This window comes from Dama dama, chromosome 32, assembly GCF_033118175.1.
Source record: "Dama dama isolate Ldn47 chromosome 32, ASM3311817v1, whole genome shotgun sequence".
In the NCBI taxonomy this organism is placed as follows: Eukaryota; Metazoa; Chordata; class Mammalia; order Artiodactyla; family Cervidae; genus Dama; species Dama dama.
The window spans coordinates 47,873,229-47,893,537 of NC_083712.1; the positions used below are offsets into that span (position 1 = coordinate 47,873,229).

A 20,309-nucleotide genomic window follows, 5' to 3' on the forward strand; every position below is an offset into this window, starting at 1 on the left:
CAAACCTTTCTACTCCCAAATGAAAACCTGATATATGTGGGAACTGATGGGGCTGAGAAAACAGTTTTGTCTTTGGACAACAGAGAAACTGAATTTCCACCTCAACCAGGGGGCACTAGTGGTAAAGACCCGCCTGCGAATGTAGGAGACTTAAAGGGACGTGGGTTCACTCGCCGGGTCGGGAAGACCCCCTGGATCAGGGCATGGCAGCCGACTCCAGTATTCTTGCCTGGAGAATCCTATGGACAGAGGAGTCTGGTGGGCTACAGTCCATGGGGTCGCAGAGAGTCAGACATGACTGAAACGACTTGATAGGCAAACATATAAACCTCTGTTGTAGATGGATTAAGCAGTTAAATGCAAAAGTCAAAAGCTTTACAGTCTGACTAAAGAGAGTGACCAGGCAAGCCATAAACTGAGATCATATAAAATGGCCATGAAATTCTTGTGTCCGGAATATACTCACCTAAGTAAGTTATGAAACAGCAAAATCATGCAGTGACACAAATGCCCACTGATAGAAAAATGTGTAAATTCACCTAAAGGAAGACCACACAGCAACGAAAACATATGAACTAACACTGAGGGATCTTAAGACTATACCAACGAATACAAAAAGCGAGTGTGAAAGGAATGTGCACCACATAACACTGTTTCTACCAAGTATAAAAACAGACAAGAAAGGAAACTTGGGGGGGACAGATGCTAAAAGTTCCAGAGAGGCGTTTCCTGGGTAGGATTAGAGGGTGGCAAGCAGAACTCAGGAGGAGCTTCAGTGGCTCTGGGGATGCTCTCCTACTCACGGTGTGTGATGGATTCAGGAGCTATCTGTTTTACGGCTAGGTTTCATAGCCTCCTTAGGTATCAGACATTAATATATTCTTAGATCTGTGTCAATTTTTCATATTAAGTATGCAGAAAAAGCTGACCAAGCTGCCACGTGAGAACAGTAAGTTGCACGTACTGTGTGGTCCTAACTCTAGGAACTAGAGAGATAAAACAATATTTTATATCACTTATGGATACATATCTGTGTCAGCATCTTTCAAGAAATGAACCGGAAAAACGCACCTAAATTCAAGGCGGCAGCTGGGCAGGGAACGTGGGAGCGTTGGAGGGGGTGATGGGCGGAAACAGATCTGAAGGAGAGTTTAATTTTACTTCGAGGCTTTGATTTCTCTTATTTAGATACAAAAAATAAAATCACAGTGAGCCAAGTTCATTGCCAAGTATTGAAATAAAATTCAATGGACTGGGGTCCAGCCTTCCTGCCCCGTCTGACTACAGGCCTCCTCTCCTGAAGTGGACAGTGAGGGCAGACAGAATATTCAGGTCAGAGGACAGTGAAATGTTGTCAACAACAGCATCTTGTTGCCAGACAAGCTCACTCATTCAGATAAATAATACACACAGTTATGTCCTGAGCTATAATTAGACCCAAAACAAACAGTTAAGTTTATTAGAAGGAAGGGCTTAAAAGTAGAGTAAATTATAGGTTTGTAGTTACAACATTACTTCAAGGGAGATGAAGAAATTTAATTTAAAAAATATGGGCTTCCCAGGTGGCTCAGACTATAAAGAATCTGTCTGCAATGCAAGAGACGAGGGTTCGATCCTTGGGTCTGGAAGATCCCCTGGAGAAGGGAATGGCATCCCACTCTAGTATTCTTGCCCGGAGAATCCCAAGGACAGAGGCACCTGGCGGGTTACAGTCCATGGGGTTGCAAAGAGTGAAACATGGCTGAGCGACTAACACTTTCTTAGACCCAACACAAGCAGATGAGTTTATCAGAAGGAAGGACTTAAAAGGCAAGCAAATTGTAGGTTTGTGTTTACAGCATTACTTCAAGGTAAGTGAAGAAATTTAATTAAAACAATGCAAAGAGGAGAGCACACAGCTGGGAACCAAGGGGCAGAGACACAGCTCCCAAATCCGAAGACGTAACTAACTTACGGGTCCCTTTGAGACATGCTAAGGTGGTTTTCCAAGAATGGTCATCACAGTTAGGTACATAATGTAAGCTAATTACGCAGTCACCAAGTTGTGCCTGCAAAGAAGGAACCCGAAAGCAGAGGGCAGGAGGTACTTCAGAAAGTGGACAGTGTCTGTAGACAACGTAGATTCCATTTACGCCTGATCCAAGTTTTATCTGGCTCTCAGTCAGAACTCCAAATTTTACTGCTTCTTTGAAGTCATTAACAGTGGACTGAACAACTCCGTTAACAACATCACTCTGAGCTGGTTCACGCTGCCAAAACGTGCCTTTCTGAGAAAATACTAGCAGTGACAAACCATCTGAAAAACAGATTGGTGCTTTATTTTTATTTTTATGTTTTTAAAGATTTCCCTGCAGTACAGTTGACATAGTGTTGTGTTAGTTTCAGGTGTACATCGGAGTGGTTCAGTCGTACATACGCACATCTTCGTTCTTTTTCAGATTCTCTTCCCATATAGGTTATCACAGAAGACCAAATAGCACTCACGCTATGCAGTAGGTCTTTGTTGATTATCTTTCTTGTGTAGTGTGTGTATGTAAACCCCAAGAAGAAATGTTGGGGAGGAAAAAGGATGAATCAAGAGCTCGAGATGGGTGTTTTAAAATGCATTTAACACTAACATTATTTCCTTAATACACAGATTGAGTCTTGGCAACCTGGCCACCTGCATCATCTTAGAAATGGTCTACCTGCACCACTTATAATCCCAAAGCTTACAGCAGAGGTCCATGAACCACACAGCCCTCTGTCCCACAATCATCTTAATACCTCCCAGTTGAGAAACCCTATCGGGAGTGTCTAGAATGGTGCTGGCCAACATGGTGGCCATGCAGCCATCGAGGCCTTGAACTGTAGCTGGTTCCAGGTAAGGAGGTACTGTCATGAAAAGACGCTCAACACCCCTAACCAGGAAACGCAAGGGAAAGTCATGATGAGATCGCATCTCACACCTGTCAGGAGGGCCATCATCAGAGGGAACACAGCAAATGCAGGTGACGAAGGAGAGAAAAGGGAGTAAGTTGTACACTGTTGTGTACAGTACTGTGGAAAACAGTATATGGAGATTTCTCAAAAAACTAGAACTACCCTTCCATCCAGCAATTCTACTCCTGGGTATGTAGCTGAAAAAAAAACAAAAACACTCGTTCAAAAAGATACATGCACCCCAGTAGTCATAGTATCATTATTTACAATTGCCAAGATAATGGGAGCAACCTAACTGTTCACCAACAGGTGAACGGATAAAGAAGACGAAGTAAACAGTGGAATATTACTCAGCCATAAAAGTGAGTCAAGTGTTGCCATTTGCAGCAAATGGAAGGACTTAGAGGGCATTATACCAAATGAATTAAGTCACAGAGAGAGAGAGAAATGCTGTAGATCTCACATATATGTGGAATCTAAAAAACACTACAAAATGGCTAATATCACAAAACAGAAGCAGACTCAGAGATACAGAGAACAAGTTAGTTATACCAGAGGTCGGGGGCGATACGGTGGGGGGAGTGGGAAGCACAAACTATTTGGTGTAAGACAGGCCCAAGGGTTACAGTACAACCTGGGGAACATAAGCCAATGTCTTGTAACATTGCAATAACTGTAAGTGGAAAGTAACCTTTAAAAATTGAATTTAAAATGAAAAAACTTAAAAAGAATATACTGTACAGCACAGGAACTATAGTCAATATTTTATAATAACTATACATGGAGGATATTCTTTATAAATTGTGAATCACTATGTTGTACACCTGAAATTCATATAATATTGTAAATCAGCTGTACCTCAATAAAAATAAAGGAAAAAAGAGTTTACAGTGCAAAAAAAAAGTTTTTATAATACCAGTAAAAAACAAGATGTGTTGTGAAAATAAAATAAACACCAAACTTTGATGACAATATGAAAGAAAGTGAACTACATCATTACTTATTATTCATTACATGCTGAAATAATATTTGGAGTATACTGGGCCAAGATACATTAAAATTAATTTCATCTACTTCTTTTTACTTTTTTAATTGTGGCTACTAGAAAATTTTAAATTACACATGTGCTTCATATTATATTTCTATTCAACAGAACTGCCTTGAATCTAGTTTCTGTGATGGTGGGAATGTTCAAGTTTTCATCCTCAGCCAGTGTCGTAACCATCAGCCACACATGGCCATGGGGCACTTGAACGAGGCCAGTGAGAATGAGGAAGTGGACCTGAAACCTCAGTTTCAATGAATTTAAATCCAAATAAGTCCACGTGGCTAGTGGTCACACACAAGCACAGCGCAGACCCACAATGACTGGGATGTGTTTAATGTGTCATTAAACACATATGAAAAACTTCCATTTTGTATAGATACAAAATGGAAGAGTGGGCTTTTATACACTTTGGCTGGATCAGAAAAGCGAGAATCAGAGGTTGCAGAGTGTTCTATGCTTTTAACGATCCCTTCTTCCGTAGACCGGTCCGGGAGAGGCTGGTGCCGGAAGACTCCCGCAGCAGCGCAGCGCTGAGGCTGGTGGGCAGGCTCCAAGCCAGACGGTCTGTCTGCATCTCAGCCCGCCGCTACATGAGCACCTGTGTGTGCTCAGTCGCTGAGTCACGGCCGACTCTGTGCAGCCTTTTGGACTGCAGCCTGCCAGGCTCCTCTGTCCATGGGATTCTTCAGACAGGAATACTGAACTGGGCTGTCATGTCCTTCTGCAGGGGATCTTCCCCACCCAGGGATGGAACCCACGTCTCCTGTGTCCTATGCATCACGGGTGGATTCTTTACTCGCTAAGCCACTGGGGAAGCCCGAACACCTACTTGACCCTGAGCAAATGCGTCATCGCCCTATGCCTTAGTTTTCTCATCTGTAAAATGGGGCCATTACAGCACCAACCTGAAGTGTAAAATTTCAGTAGAACTGCATTCACAGAGCTTGGGAAATGGGCTGAGAAGGGCCCAAATAGTAAGCCTCCAAATGTGGGCTGCTACTGTGGTCGCAGTTCTGCCTGTGGGTGGCACAGAAGTGCACCAACTCACTCGAAAGGTTAATTGTCTGGTGGTTTTCTAACAAAGGTTTCAAGACCCCAGGACTAGAAAACAGGCTACTGAGACTGTGTACAAATGATGGTGATCATCCTCCTCCTCCGCAGTCTGCCTCCGTCGGGGCCCCACCCACCATCACCTTGTCTGCTCACCTCCCACACGGTGTCTCATTGTCCACCTCTGATAAGCGACCTGCCAAACACCGATGGAATCTCTAACCTGGTCAGAAACCTGAGTGTCAACCTGGACCAAGCTTTATTTTATTGTGTAGTTGATTTATAATGTATGAAGTTTTGCTATCTTGAGAGTCCCTTGGACTACAAGGAGATCCAACCAGTCCGTCCTAAAAGAAATCAGCCCTGAATATTCATTGGAAGGACTGATGCTCAAGCTGAAACTCCAAAACTTTGGCCACCTGATGCAAAGACCTGACTCATTTGAAAAGACCCTGATGCTGGGAAAGATTGAAGGCAGGAGGAGAAGGGGATGACAGAGGAGAGATGGTTGTATGGCATCACCGACTCAGTGGACATGAGTGTGAGTAAACTCCAGGAGTTGGTGATGGACAGGGAGGCCTGGCTTCTTCCTTCGCCTCTAAGTTCCACAGAGCCTGTTGAGTCCTACTTCCTAGTATCTTTCTGATCTGTCTCCTGGCTGTATCCTCTGTCACTTTCACGGTGGCAGCAGCATCCTCTGTGATTTCCCTGCCTCCAGTCTTGCTTTCCTCCCATCCTTCCACTAAAGGGAAGAACAGACAATCTCCAGAAAACCTTTTAAATGGGACCATGTTTCCCTGTTTCTCTGACTTCTCAATACTTCAAGATCAAGCCCCAATTCCACAGGTACACGCGAAGTCTTCCATAAAAATCTGGCTCTAGCTGACTTCTCTGACCTCATTCTCTGTATTCCTCTCTCCTCCAACTCCATCCTCCAACCATACTGGAACCACTTGCAGAAACTCCATGTGGTCTGGGCTCTTTGGGGAGCTTTTGGAGAAGACGCTCTGCAGGTCTGACCATCCTATTTGTCCTTTAGGTCTTAACTGCCTTCTCCTCCAAGGCATCTTCTTTACCCCTAAAGGCAGGGGTAACGTTCTATGCAAACATGGCATTGTAAAAAGTCGTTTATGGGGCCCTTAATACTGGGGAAAGAAGAAGAGTTAAGAAACAATATTATCTGGGTCAGAGGAAAGAACTTGCCCTGATGGTGAAGGGACGTCCCTGATCGCCGAGAGGGTGCTGAGAAAATAAGCCAGGAAGGCAGCTCTTGAGGGGCCCAACAGAGAATGTCTCTCACAGACTTCCAAGGGTCCCTGTGTTTGTTCAGTAATTTTTCCTACAAGAGCAGTACCATCGACACCCACCGTAACATCTTAGGAAGTCAGAACGCAGCAGTACTGAATATAAATAACCAGGTCACTCTGCTGCCCACCCAAACCTAACACAACACGTGAATCAGCTACACTCAGACACAAAACAAGAAATTTAAAACAAGGAATCAGGCAGAAGCGTGAGATCCTAACAGGAAAGACAGTGAAAAAGGAAAAAGAAAGAAAAGATCCACTGTGTATTCTAAACTCCACGGAGAGCTGGACTGTTGCCGCCCGTTACTATTTCACATAGTTTCTTTCCAGCTCATAAGAGTCTGGGGCTTATTCTCCAGGTATTCCTAGAAAATGAATTGTTACTTTTTGAGAATGAGTATTTTAATAAATGGGAAGGATCTTTATCCTCAATCAGACTTTTCAGATTGGGATGCGTACATGGGAAAAAATTCATTTGACTACAGTTGTTGTGGTTTAGTTGGTGACCCCATGGACTGGAAGCCTGCCAGGCACCTCTGTCAGTGGGATTTCCCAGGCAAGAATACTGGACTGGGTAGCCGTTTCCTTCTCCAGGGGATCTTCCTGACCGAGCAATTGAAACCACGTATCCTGCATTGATCCTTTTGAACTGTGGTATTGGAGATGACTCTTGAGAGTCCCTTGGACTGCAAGGAGATCAAATCAGTCAATCCTAAAGGAAATCAACCTTGAATATTCATTGGAAGGATTGATGCTGAAGATGAAACTTGAATACTTGACCATGTGATGCTAAGAGCCAACTCATTAGAAAAGACCCTGATGCTGGGAAAGACTGAAGGCAGGAGGAGAAGGGGATGACAGAGGATGAGATAGTTGCATGGCATCACTGATTCGATGGAAATGAGTTTGAGCAAGGTCCTGGAGTTGGTGATGGACGGGGAGGCCTGGCATGGTGCGTCCATGGGGTCGCAGAGTCGGACACGACTGAGCGACAAACGACGACTCCTACATTGGCAGGCAGATGCTTCACCACGGAGCCACCAGGACAGCGTCTCTAAGTTATCTTTTTACCAGATCTTAGAAGTCACTGCTATCATCTACCTTGGATCTTTTGTTAACAGTGCAAAATAATTACTGCTTAAGAATCACAGCACTTCCTTTTCCCAGGGCATGCAGGAGCTAGCGAGATAGAATGCTAAGTCAAAACCAACCTCCTAGAAGTTACCGAAGAAGGCACACTCTTTCAGGAGTGTTTGTGTATGCGTTTATTTCTCCTAATATGTGATATATTACACTGAGTGCACAGATTTGTAACAGACGTCATTTTAAGAGACATAACTATGAAATAGCAGGTAAACGCAGAGAAACTAGCAAGTAGGGAGGAAGAGCTCAGAGAAAAACCTGTGTATTCTGTCTATATTCTTACTTTCCACTCTAAGCCAATTTCCTAAGACTCACTTGTAAGCACAAAGATACATTACAGAGTCAAAAAGAACTGCATCTTATTTTACATATCTGGGTTGTTAGAAATAAGGTTAGAATCATAAAGACCTTGGAAACCATCTATCAATAGTTCAACTTTTTCATCACACAGAAGCGAGCACTAGAATGGGACTGGAATCCCAGCGACTGAGACAATTAGGCATAAAATCAATCAGCGTTACTTAAAATACTGAATTATAGAATTTTTAATCCTACATGAGCTGAGAGGACTCTAGCAATAGGGTGATGGAGTTAGTCTCACTCTTTTTGAGTCTTTTTCAATGTACTCTTTCCTTGCAGAAGAAATGACCCATTGCAGCAGCGATTCTTAGCATCACGAAAGGCGTGGGGGTGGGGGTGGGGAGGAAATAATTTGAAAAAATGAAAAAGCTCTTCCCCCACTGGGGACCACTTCAGTTTCGAAGCCTTCATTTGAAAGGTGATAAAATGAAGGGTCAGAAAAGCGGAGTGCTTCGCCCCAGCCCACACCTAGAGAAGGACTCCAGCAAGAGTCCTTCCTACCTCACCACCGCGCCGTCAGACACCGGAGTCGACCGGAGAAGCCACGTGCAAAAGCCGCTGTGCCTGTGAGCTGCTCTGCTGAAGGCAAGAGACCCAAGAGCAAGACCGACGTCTGGATTTTCCTTTCCTTCTTTAACCAGTTCCTTCCTGTCTGTACTTCCTGGCCGGGGCGGGGCGCTCTGCCGCTGTGTCTGCAGGCTTCTCACGCGGCAGACTCTCCCGCTGCGGAGCACCGGCTCTGGAGGCTCGGGCGTCCGGAGCTGCAGCCGTGGGCTCAGCATCGTGGTGCGGGCGCTCAGCTGCCCCGCATCGTGTGGAGTCTTCCTGGACCAGGGACGGAGCCGCCGTCCCCTGCAGGGAGAGGTGGGTCCTTAACCACTGCGCCACCAGGCGAGCCCTGGGCTTTCCCGCGCTGCGCATCCCGGGCAGGTTTCCGGGCAGATCCAGAGGTCTGGTAAACAGCCGTTTGTATTTCAGCTACCACATTCTCTCTTTTTAAATTTTTCAGAGGAGAAATAGTGATCCTTGAGGACCCTCTTCATTTCTTTAGGGAACCTACCATTTCTTGCCACCCTGCTTTTGTCCCCCCACCCCCACCTCAATTCCTGTGCATTTTCTCTAGTCTGTGTGAGAAATGACAGCTCTCAGGGTCCCCAGGCCTCCAGAATTAGCCTGTCTTATCTGCACTGTGAGAACAATTTAGGAGCTAGCCCAGGAGGCACTTCCTGCGTCTTTATTAGGGAAGATCTCCACCCCACCCCCGAGTGAGACAGGAAGGCTGGAGAGCTCTAATGCGTCCCCTGATCTTATCTGCAGGTTAAAGAAGCCTGCGACAAGCAGACAGGCACTGCTGCCCGGGTGCAGGTTCCAGGGAGCCATATCCTTCTCAAAACGCTGCAACTCTCCAAAATGGTACCACTGAAGGTGACGGAATGCAGGATTCCCTGGTATCATTTCAAAGGCAGCTTTACAACTTTCTGACATTTAAATGATACCAAAGTAAAAATTCTATTTGAACCTTAAGACAGGGCAGAACGTGAGGACAGTTAATGGTTCTTAAGGGAGCTAAGATTTATGTGTTTATTTGTATACAGAGTTACCAGCAAGGCAGTTCGGTTTCTCAAGGAGGTTAGATACCTCCTATATACTGGATACATTTCTCACTGGCTGAGACCATCTTTGCTTCTTCCCCAGGAAAATAGTGAGCAACAACTGCTTCAGGGAGCTGCCTAACTTACTCCAACAAAGTACACTGGCTGTGATATCCTGCAAGCGGCGTGCTTTTTTTTCATCGTATCCCTGATGCTGCCATGAGCCCTAAGACCCACGGTCACCGTTTTCTTTCACCCGCTGGCTGGAGGCCAAGGTTAGCCCAGAGGAGAGGAAACAAATCAACCACAACGCTAATGCCAGGCTCCCCTGGTGGCTCAGTGGTAAAGAGTCCGCCTGCCAATGCAGGAGACACGGGTTCGATCCCTGGGCCGGGAAGATCCCACATGCCGGGGAGCAACTAAGCCCGTGCACCCCACCTACCAACTCTGTGACCTACAGCCAGGGAGTTACAACTACTGACACCTGCACATGCTAGAGCCTGTGCTCCGCAATGAGAGAGACCAGCATAGGAGAGGCTCACAATGAGAAACTTCACCTGAGCATCGCAACTAGAGCGGATCCCCACCCACTGCAGCTAGAGAAACCCTGTGTGCCGCAGAGAAGTCCCAGCACGGCCAAAAATAAATTAAAAAATTAAAAAAAAAAAAAAAGACTCGTGGCAAAAGTAAACTGCACACACAGAGACTTAAGAAGTGTTTGTTGAAAAATAACACACACCTGGGTGGACACTGGGCTAGTAAGACAGCGAGGTGGTCGAGGAGACGGCTTCAGGGGGACAGAGCCAGGTCTGAGTTCCGGCTCTGCCACGGACCGTGTGAAAGATAAAGTCTGTTCCCACAGGCACAGGAGGGAACGGGTAAAAAGCAGGGAGGGGACAGCGGGCTCCCTCTCCGGAGCACAGCAAACACCCCGGGGGCCCGAGCCGGGGCAGTGCAGGGCCTTAAGGGCTGCGGCAGCGCCCGGGGTCTGGGGGGGGTCTTCTAACGTCACACTTCCGGGAGCTGCGGGCTTCCATCACTAATCTCTCTGCCCCCTCCAGAGATTCAACCAAGAAACTCCACACACGGGCTTGCCAGGGGGTGAAGTGGTGGAGTCCGCCCGCCAAGGCAGGAGATGCAAGAGACGTGGGTTTGATCCCTGGGTCAGGAAGATGCCCTGGAGGAGGGCATGGCCACCCACTCCTGTCTTCTCACCTGGAGAACCCCATGGACAGAGGAGCCTGGGGGCTACAGTCCATGGGGTCACAGAGAGTCGGACAGGACTGAGCAACTGAGCGCACACACACATTTAGTGAGTAAATCGGGATTGAGAATAAGGGGAGTCTCGTGCTTTTAAAAGCATGTTTGAACTGCTTCTGGAACTAAAAAAAAAAAGCCCGGGTCCCACCCAAGACCAACTCGGTCAGAACTGACCGGGGCTGAGAACTGAGCGGGGCTGAGAGCCACTGTCACAGGCGATGGACTCACGGAGGGTCTCAAACTGTGGTCCAGAGAGCAGCTTCCCCGTGGCTCAGCGGGTAAAGCATCCGCCTGCAATGCGGGAGACCTGGGTTTGATCGCTGGGTTGGGAAGATCCCCTGGAGAAGGGAAAGGGTGCCCACTCCAGTACTCTGGCCTGGAGAATTCCGTGGACTGGACAGCCCATGGGGTCGCAGAGAGTCAGACACGACTGAGTGGCCTTCACTTCACTTCACCTCAGGGAGCAGCGGCAGCACGCAGGTCCACCGAACAGAACCTACGTTAGGAAAAGAGCTGCAGGTCGGCGGCATATGGGCGTTAAAGGCTGACACCGACGTAGCTTCTGAGTGGGGATCACACAACGAAGCCCCCTGACAGAGTACGATCGCCATATCCCAGACACCGTGCCAGGCCTGTTCCATCCCGCTCTACAGAAGGGAACGCTATTCACCCGTGGGGCTGTCCTCAGAATTCAATACACATCAAGTGTCAAGTACAGCTCTGGGTAAACAGCGGGTGGTAACTATTACCCTTAACATAAATTCCTTCCAATTATTGCCACTCTGTGATCTTACTCTTAACGGAAACTCAGGCTCAGGGGAGGTCAGGGGCTCGTCCAAGGTTACACAGTAAAGGCTGGAACTGAGTCTCACGCCCTGGATGGCCTCATTCAAAGGCTCGTCTCCTTCCCACCCGGCGCTCTGACAGCCGGGCTCAGCGCAGACTGGACGGGAGAGACGAAGGGGTGGCGGCCCTGGTGATAAACCCAAAGGTACCAGCAGAGCTCCCACGCTTCTGCTGGAGAGATGAGAACTGGCTACACGGACAGACAAGGACCAACAAAAGCAGAAGAGCCGTTACGGTCACAGAAAACGTGTAAACCCCAACCTCCGACAAATGCTTAGCGACTTAGTTAACAATCTTCCTATAGCAATATTTAGTTAGGATTTAGCACTCTTTTCCATCTGGACAGCTTTAGAGAGTTCACAAAGCCTTTCAGAAGCATCACCTTCTTTTAACCTTCGCCACAACTTGGTGCGATGGGATGATAAGCCTCAACTGGGATGATGCCACCTACTTCTTTCCTCCTTAAACCCCGATTAAATCTCATAAACCTGGACTTCCGACTACTCTACAACAGCTTTCATGAAAGAAAGCTTGTGCTTTAGAAAAAATTTAGATTTTCAGTGACCTGCACGGATGTCATCATCTGTCCTTCTTTCTTTTCATCCCATCAGTAACGATGAGAAGACAGAGGCGGCTGCGGTCCCTGGGAGTAAACACAGGGAACTGGCGCGGGCCCACCTGTCGTACCCGCTCCGTGAAGAGGAAACGGGGGCCCTGACTGGGCTCTGGGGGCTCCTGGCACAGGCGCCTCCCCAGCTGGACATGAAGGTCTTTTATACTTTTATCTGCATATTGATTTACAATGGTGTGCTGGTTTCAGGCATATGGCAAAGTGGTTCAGCTGAACATATATCAGTAGCTGTTCTTCTTTGGAATATTATGCAGAGTCCCCTCTGCCACACAGCAGGTGCCTGCTGGTTCTCTATTTTATATGTATATGTAAATTCCAACCTCCCCGCTTACCGCTTCCCTCACCTCCCCGCGTTGGTAACCACACAGTTCTTCCTAAGTGTGTGAGTCTGTTTCTGTTTTGCAAAAAAAGTTCATTTGTATCCTTAAAAAAAATTAGATTCCATGTATGAGTGATAACATATGGTATTTGCCTTTCTCTGATTTGCTTTACTTAGTATGGTCACCTCTAGGGAATTTTTAGGAGGCCAGCCACAGTCGGCAGCCCGGTGGCGGAGAGAGAACGTGGCAACAGAAGACTCAGACGGTCCTCTTCGACGTGTGGTGTGCTCACAGAACCTCAGCCCTGTGTCATCCCTCTGAGCCCTTGCGGCGACCAGGCATCCTTAGGAGTCTGGCTAAAAAGAACACACGGTCTTCAAAGGGAAGCAAATGAGAAGCCCTGGAAACACTTTGCTCCCTGCTTGGCTCCTGGGGTCAGGTTACGACATGTCCACACTGCTCAGCTGTCTAAGGTCAGTCCAAAATGCCCTCATTTTCATGGGAGACTCTGCCGCCAGCCCTTGTAAAGCATTTACACAAGTGACTTCCAACACCCGGCTTGCTGATCTCCTCTTTTTTTAAGTGAATTCTCACTGGGGTGTAGTTGCTTCACAGTGCCGGGTTGGTTTTCTGCCGTACGGCCAGGTGACTCAGCGGTGCACACACACGCATCTCCCTCTTTCACGGATTCCCTTCCCATTTAGGTTCTCAGGGAGCGCTGAGTAGACTTCCTTGTGCTGTACGCTAGGTTCTGCTCAGTGACCTGCCTTATACACAGTATCAGTGGTGTCGAGATGTCAGTCCCAGCCTCCCAATTCATGCCCCCTCCTTCCCCGCCTGGTGTCCGTACACTTGTTCTCTACCCCGTGTCTCTATTTCTGTCTTGCCAATAAGGTCATCTAAACCATCTTTCCCAACTTGCTGATTTACTCTTACACAAAGTTCATCAGTCATGGCATTCACATCCATTTTCAACAGAAGCTATGACCATCCTTCTGATTTCGGCCACTGCCTTCTCTCTTTGTAAGCAAAACACACACAGATTTTCCTGGAGATGTGCTACGTAAGAACCACCGATTTGCAGGATCCCCTAATAGTTCCCGTCGACGTGGGCCACCTCTGAGGGATTTCGCGGTTCTACTTTTGGCAGTGCTGCAGCGGGAGAAGGAACTTTCACTGCCCATCTCCATCTTCCGGGGTCTGCCCACACTGAGGGCCGCCGGCTGCTGAGCCGATTTAATTTACCCACTTCTCCGTTTGCATTAACCTTTGAATAATAAAGCACAGCTGAGGCTGCTGTAAGAACCAAACTGAGGAATGAATAATTAAAAACACCTTCTCAGCCTTGGAAAGACCAATCCCTAGCCATTAGGGGAGCTTTAATTGTGACTGAACTAAACATTAAAAAGGCTAATTGTATTCTTTATAAACGGAAACAAACGCTAAGGACATAGTGTGCCTACAATATATGTAGTATATAAAAGCAAAGCTCTGAAAGCACCCAGTAATTAATTCCTGTGAAAAAAAAAGTAAGAGGAGTCTGAGTCTAGAGAAACAACGTTGCTCCTAAAGATGGGCCGCTCCTATTATCTACGTGCAGAAAAAAACTGTTACTACTTATGAAAAGCTATTATTCGTTTGATGCAGGTGGACTGGCTGGAATAGCATTTAAAGAAATAGAAATGTTCAAGCTGAAACAAAGGTTCAGAACAGAATATATTACAGGAAAACCCTGTCTTATCTGAATCTGTCAAGTGCTGCTTCTGCCAGCTGGGATTCTTCTTTGCTTTTGATGGACTTAATTTCCCTTTGGGAACCCAGGTCCAAATCCACTGTCATATTTGTGTTAGGACCACAAAACAGTCACTGATATTTTATAGACTTGCTAAAATGTTGTTACTATCTAATATCATATTCAAACCAAACAGTACCCTATTTACCTGAATAGCTGGAAACAGTGATCTGTTTCTAGACTTCCAACAAAGGGCAGGACATCTGTCTAAATCAAAGAGGGCAGCTTCCTCCTATTACTGACTTTAAAGTCATTGTTTAATTTTTTTAACTAGAAAGTTTTCTCTTATGCTTAATTTTGCCAAATTTAAGGCTTTTCCCTCTACTTCTGTTTAAAAGACCATATTGGACCTCCCTGGCAGTGCACTGGATAAGACTCTGCCTGCCAATGCAGGGGACACAGGTTCGATCCCCAGGCTGGGAAGATCCCACAGGCCATGGAGCAAGTAAGCCCGTGCGCCCCAACTACGGAGCCTGCGCTGCAGCTACTGAAGCCTGCGCTCCGACAAGAGAAGCCGGCAGGATGAGAAACCGCGGCCTGCAGGGAAGGGTAGCCCTCACCCGCCGCAACCTGAGAAAGCCACACACAGCAGCAAAGAGGCAGCGCAGCCAAAAACAATATAACAAAAATAAAAATTATTAAGAAATGAAGTAAGCAGAAGAAAAGAAATAAAAATTAGGGCAGAAATCATTAAGCAAACGAAAATGAGACCATATCACTGCCCTTTTGATAATAACCTTTCCATTACTGGAAGGTTAGGGAGATACGGTCTTTTCCTTGGTACTGAGCAATGTCGTGGCTTTTACAGTGGCATTTAGTTTCCATTTTTATGTCTCTGCTGGTTCTTTGAATCTTCTCTAATTTTTTGCACCTCTAACTTAATGATGATTCCCTGCACGCAGTAGGTAAAAGGATGATGAAACGAGAGAGACCTGGATTTGCAATTTTAGTCAAGATCAGCTTCTCATCCAGGAGAGCAAAAGTACTGCTTCTGCTCTTTGCCGCTTTTATTTCCCCCTTGTTTTTAATTCTTTTATACAATTTTAAAGGCTATGGTCCATTTAGTTATTATAAAATGCTGGCTGTGCTCCCCATGTTTTATGATATATTCTTGAGCCTGTCTTATACCTCCCACTCCCCCCCCCCCCACAAGTAACCATCAGTTCGCTCTCTATTTCTCTGAGTCTGCTTCTTTCTTGTTATGTTCACTAGTTCATGGAATTTTTAAGATTCCACATATTCGTGATATCATACAGTATCTGTCTTTCTCTTTCTGACTTATTTCACTTAGCATAATACCCTTCATGTTGCCACAAATGGCATTATTTCATTCTTTTTTATGGCTGAGTAATAGTCCACATATATATACCCCACATCTCCCTATCCATTCATTGGTGCTGGGACACTTGGGTTGCTTCCATATCTTCGCTATTGTAAATGATGCTGCTGAGAACACTGGGATGTATGTATCTTTTTTTCCGAATTAGTGTTTATTTATTGTTTTTGTTTTTTTCCAGATGCACATCCAGGAGTGGAATTGCTGGATCATGTCACAGTTCTATTCTCAGTGTTTTGAGAAGCCTCCATGCTTTTTCCCCACAGTGGCTGCACCAATTTACGTTCCCACCAACAGTGTACGAGGGTTCCCTTTTTTCCGTATCCTCACTAACGTTTGCTTTCTGTAGACTTTTTGATGATGGCCATTCTGACAGGTGAGAGGTGATATCTTACTGTGGTTTTGATTTGTATTTCCCTGATAACCAGTGATGCTGAGCATTTGTTCATTTGCCTGTTGGACATCTGCATTTCCTCTCTGACACGATATCTACTCAGTTCTTCTGCCTATTTTTAACCAATTATTACTTTTTTTTAGATTGAGTTGTATGAGCTGTTCATATATCTTGGATATTAATCCCTTACCAGTCATATCATTTGCAGATACCTATTCCCATTCAGTAGGTTGTCTTTTTGTTTTGTTGATGGTTTCCTTCACTGTCCAAAAGTTTTTAATTAGGTCCCATTTGTTTATTTTTGCTCTTATTTCCTTTACTTCAGGAGACAGATCAAAAATACTTCTGGGATTTATGGCAAAGGGTTTTCTGCCTAAGTTGCAGGTTACATTGTTAGTATTTTCCTTTTTCACATCAGTCTTCTATGTAAGGACTTTCACTGGGACTAGTAATCCTGCACTTTCGAGTCCTACAGGTAATGAGTCAGCATCGCATCTAATTGTTCTCATGACTCTTCTTTCTTTTGAACACTGTATACCTTTGCTATTGCCTTCTAACTATCAGACATTTGTTTACACTTCCTTTGGTTTTGGTGCGTTGCTTCCGTCTCAGAGTTAGCCATCTTGTACTAGTAACACTTGACACCAGTCCACCCCCAGGCCCTGGCTGCCCAAGCCCACAACTTCCATCTCCACTGTAGTCTTACCCCAGGCTGTGCTGTCTGCTGCCCTGAGCAGACCAGAGACCCTAGGTGCAGGCACCGCGTCTAATGTAGGTGCAGCAGGGCCAGGAACACAGCAGAAACCCAAAGGATGTCCTCTGATGGACCGTGTGAATCCACAAAGTACTGACACTGTAACACTGAGCAAAGTGCTGAGGGCAGAGGAGATACTGAATGGACATGTATACTGAGCTTGTTTTTTGGGAAGGTGACACTTCTGAAACTAACTTTATTTTAAAATTTTAGATTTATAGAAACATGGCAAAGAGTTCACAGTTCTCATATACTCAACAGCCACTTTAGTCTATTATTAACATCTTCTATTAGTTTAGTCCATTTATTATAATTAATGAGTTCACGCTGATTCATCACTGTTATTAACTACAGTGCACACTATATTGCCAGTCCCTTAGTTTTAACCTAATGTCCTTTTTCTGTTCCAGGATTCCTTCCAGGATACCACATTATTTAGTAGTCGTGTCTACTCAGGCTCTATTCTTTATAAAATGGAGCCTTTTTCTTATTATAAAAATTAATAAGGTAAGAACTTAAGTTGAGAAATTGAGTGAAGTGTACCTGGAAAGACTCTGTACTATCTTTCCAACCTCCCTGCAAATCCAGAGTTATTCCAAATCGAACAGTTAATTTAAAATTCTATTATGGCAAAAAACAATGTCTTTCTTGGGTTTCCTTTAAAGAAAATTCCTCTGTGTACAAATGCTCAGCTTGACTATGTTAAAACTTAAGGGACAGGACATGATAACTCATTTCTCTACAGTGAGACCGTCCCCCAAATACTGTCGTATGTGTTACGTTAGCTGCATCCCAGTTTTACTGATGTTACTGGTAACAGGATGCTGCTCACCAATATTATTCATAAAATCAATACAGTTTTAAATTATTTGATTTGGGGGGAGTTGTGGGGAGATGTGAGGGTGGGGAGATTTCAACTGATCTGTCTTTATACACATTCAAGTTAAAATGTCCAAATTCAGTTTGCTTGATCCTTGGCTCCCTCAACTCCTCTGTGCTACAGAATTTACAATTTTACTCAGCTCAGTGAAAATGAATATATAGTAAAAGAAAAGTGAGCTGGGATGCCGAAGCTACTTTGCAGTGTTTTAGATCATGGTATCTTAGGAACTCAAAATACTTTCCCAAACTCACCTCCCCCTTCATCCAAAGACTTGAAATCATTCAAGATTTCATCCGAAGCAAACATGTTACTTGAATACTCAAGAGAAGTGACATAAAAACCCTAGAACTAGGTTGGGATTTGGTCTATGGTCACTTGATTCTGTAGGGCCTATCACACTCCAGACTGTCCAGATGACCATTCCTGTGACCTCTAAAAAGCGGGGCGGACGCCGGCTCCAATGTGACTGTGGATGGCTATGCAAAGCGCTTGTCGGTTCTGCAGTCCCAGAAGTGGTATCTTCTCTCCTAGACACACTTGCCGGTCAGATGTCTGTCCGTGAAGATACGAAGGCGATCGGTTCAGAAGGGAAACTGTAAGAATGATAAAGACGCAGAGAGCCCTGCGGGAGAGCGGAGCCGGGGGCAGCAGGCCGTGCAGGACGCCGGTGCGCCGACCACTTGGCCCACACCTGCCCCCGACCCGTGCGCGTGAGAAAGCAGGAGAGACAGCGAGGGACAGAGAAAAAAGAAAGGGAAGCTACAGGGGAGAAATTGCGAGGAAAACACAGATGTGTGGGATCACTAACATGTGACCGCCAGACTCAGAATCCACTACGATATTTCACAAAGCCGGCAGAACTGAATTTTCTCGTCCTACCCCGGTTCGAGCCCTGATGCATACAAAATCTAATTTGGCTTAGCTAAGATGTTGGGTATAATATGTACATCAAAGGGAAGCTGCTATTCAACAGCCATCTGAAAGAGCTGGGAAGGACTGCGGGGTGCAGGCAAAAATGATTGAACGTGGCCTAGTGTAGGATTCTTATTTTACTGAAAGAACTAAAAAGAACTAAGAAGCAGAGAACATCAGCTTCAGGGGTTTCTCAAAGGCAATCCGACAAGCGGCAAACTGCTGGGCCTAATAACGCGCACACGCGCTGACCCGCAGGCCTGCGCGCCTCTGCCCAGCGCCCTCGCTCCGCCTTGCCGGTCCGGTCCGCTCCGCCCGCGCAGAGAGGCTGCGCGCTGCGTCCAACCGCAGCGCTCGGCCCACGATGCTCCTCTCCACGTGGGATGGTGGGTGCGCTCCAGTTTCAGGGGGGCTGTTCTCTTCTGAGCAATTGTACCTTCATGAATTTTTTTATTTTATAACTTTAAGTTGTATAACTTCTACACTTAATTTTTATCTTATATTACAGCTGACTGAGAATGTTGTGTTAGTTTCAGGTCTGCAGCAGAGTGATTCCGTCATGCGTGGACATGCACCTATTCTTCAGATTAGTAGGTTATTACGGAGTGTTGAGAAGGGTTCCCTGCGCTTTACAGCAGGTCCTTGCTATTTTACACACAGAGGTGCAGAGTTTACTACATACATACACAGTGTGGGGTCCATCCCAAACGCTTACTTTACCCCTCCTCCCTCACATTTCCCCTTTGGTAATGTACGTTTATTTTCCAAGTCTGCCAGTCCATTTCTGTTTTGTAAGTAAGTTCATTAGTATCCTTTTTTTTGGATCCCACATATAAGTAACACCAATGGTATTTGTCTTTCTCTGACTTCACTTAGCATGACAACAATCTCTAGGCCCATCCATGTTGTTGCAAATGGAATTATTCACTCTTTAGGATAATTATACTGTAAAGCTTCTGTCCTTTTATTTTTTTCCAAAAAGGGCGTGGTGGTCAGAATATAGACTCTGTAAACTGTTGTTGACAATCTGTTTAACCAACGTGGAGTTATGAGAACACCTCCATTGGATTTGATTTATATTTGACTGATTTTATGGACCACGGCTTCTTTTTTTAAAAAGGTATTTTACTCTTTAATAACATAAAGAAATATTCAAAACATGTTAAATAAAAGAAAAATGTTTAAAAAATGAATTTATTGGTTCCTTTATTCAACAAATTTATCCTAAACTCCTCCTTTGTGTCTGGTACTGTTCTAGGTAATACATTTAGCACTGAACAAATCCAAAGGCCTCAACTTCATGAAATTTGTATTCTAATAAGGGGAAGATAACAGCAAGCAAACAAGTAAATATATCATTTGACTGGTGGTGAGAAATAATGGTGAACAAAACAGGTTTGGCAAAAAGTAGTGATTCCTGATGATTAGAAATAAACCAAAACCTAAAAGACATATATGGAACATTGAGGTATCTATGATATGTAGGTATCTATGTCTAAGTTACATTTTTTTCCAAACCAAAAAGAGTCATAAAAAAGCTCCTAAAAAATACATTAGCACATAATGAACTGCTTCCTCTGTGAAGTGTAATATGATTTAGTTCTAAGTTCACAGCTGGCTAAGGATTTGCAAAATATCAAAAGAAGCTCTCCTAATTCATATAAGAGCTGTTCCTATTTTAGGCCAAAAATTTATTCACTGAAAACACAATTATACTGTTTATGACCAGGGCATGCTAAGTATTCACAATGTGATTTTC

The 20,309-nt window shown here is 45.2% G+C and overlaps 1 protein-coding gene and 1 long non-coding RNA gene across 6 annotated transcripts in view; one reads left to right on the top strand and one right to left on the bottom strand.

Annotated features, from left to right (window-relative positions):
- The window catches only part of LOC133050455 (ubiquitin-conjugating enzyme E2 E2), a 352,912-nt gene that overhangs the window by 86,889 nt on the left and 245,714 nt on the right, over window positions 1-20,309 (bottom strand). Inside the window, exon 1 of one of the 3 annotated variants that reach the window (XM_061134624.1) lies at window positions 8,332-8,683. The exons of the other annotated variants lie outside the window; for them this stretch is intronic. Within the exon in view, the coding sequence (XP_060990607.1) occupies window positions 8,332-8,612 (281 nt within the window). The 5' untranslated portion in view covers window positions 8,613-8,683. Of the gene's footprint in view, window positions 1-8,331; window positions 8,684-20,309 lie in introns of those variants that run through there. 3 annotated transcript variants of the gene reach the window in all.
- LOC133050457 (uncharacterized) lies at window positions 8,529-19,705 on the top strand. 3 transcript variants are annotated; one of them, XR_009691621.1, is made up of 5 exons: window positions 8,529-8,694; window positions 9,526-12,952; window positions 15,789-15,983; window positions 17,166-17,262; window positions 18,170-19,705. It is a non-coding gene; the product is annotated as an uncharacterized LOC133050457 (long non-coding RNA). The 3 variants fall into 3 exon arrangements; XR_009691622.1 differs by having other exon boundaries at window positions 9,526-12,296; window positions 12,656-12,952; window positions 17,166-19,705; XR_009691620.1 differs by having other exon boundaries at window positions 17,166-19,705.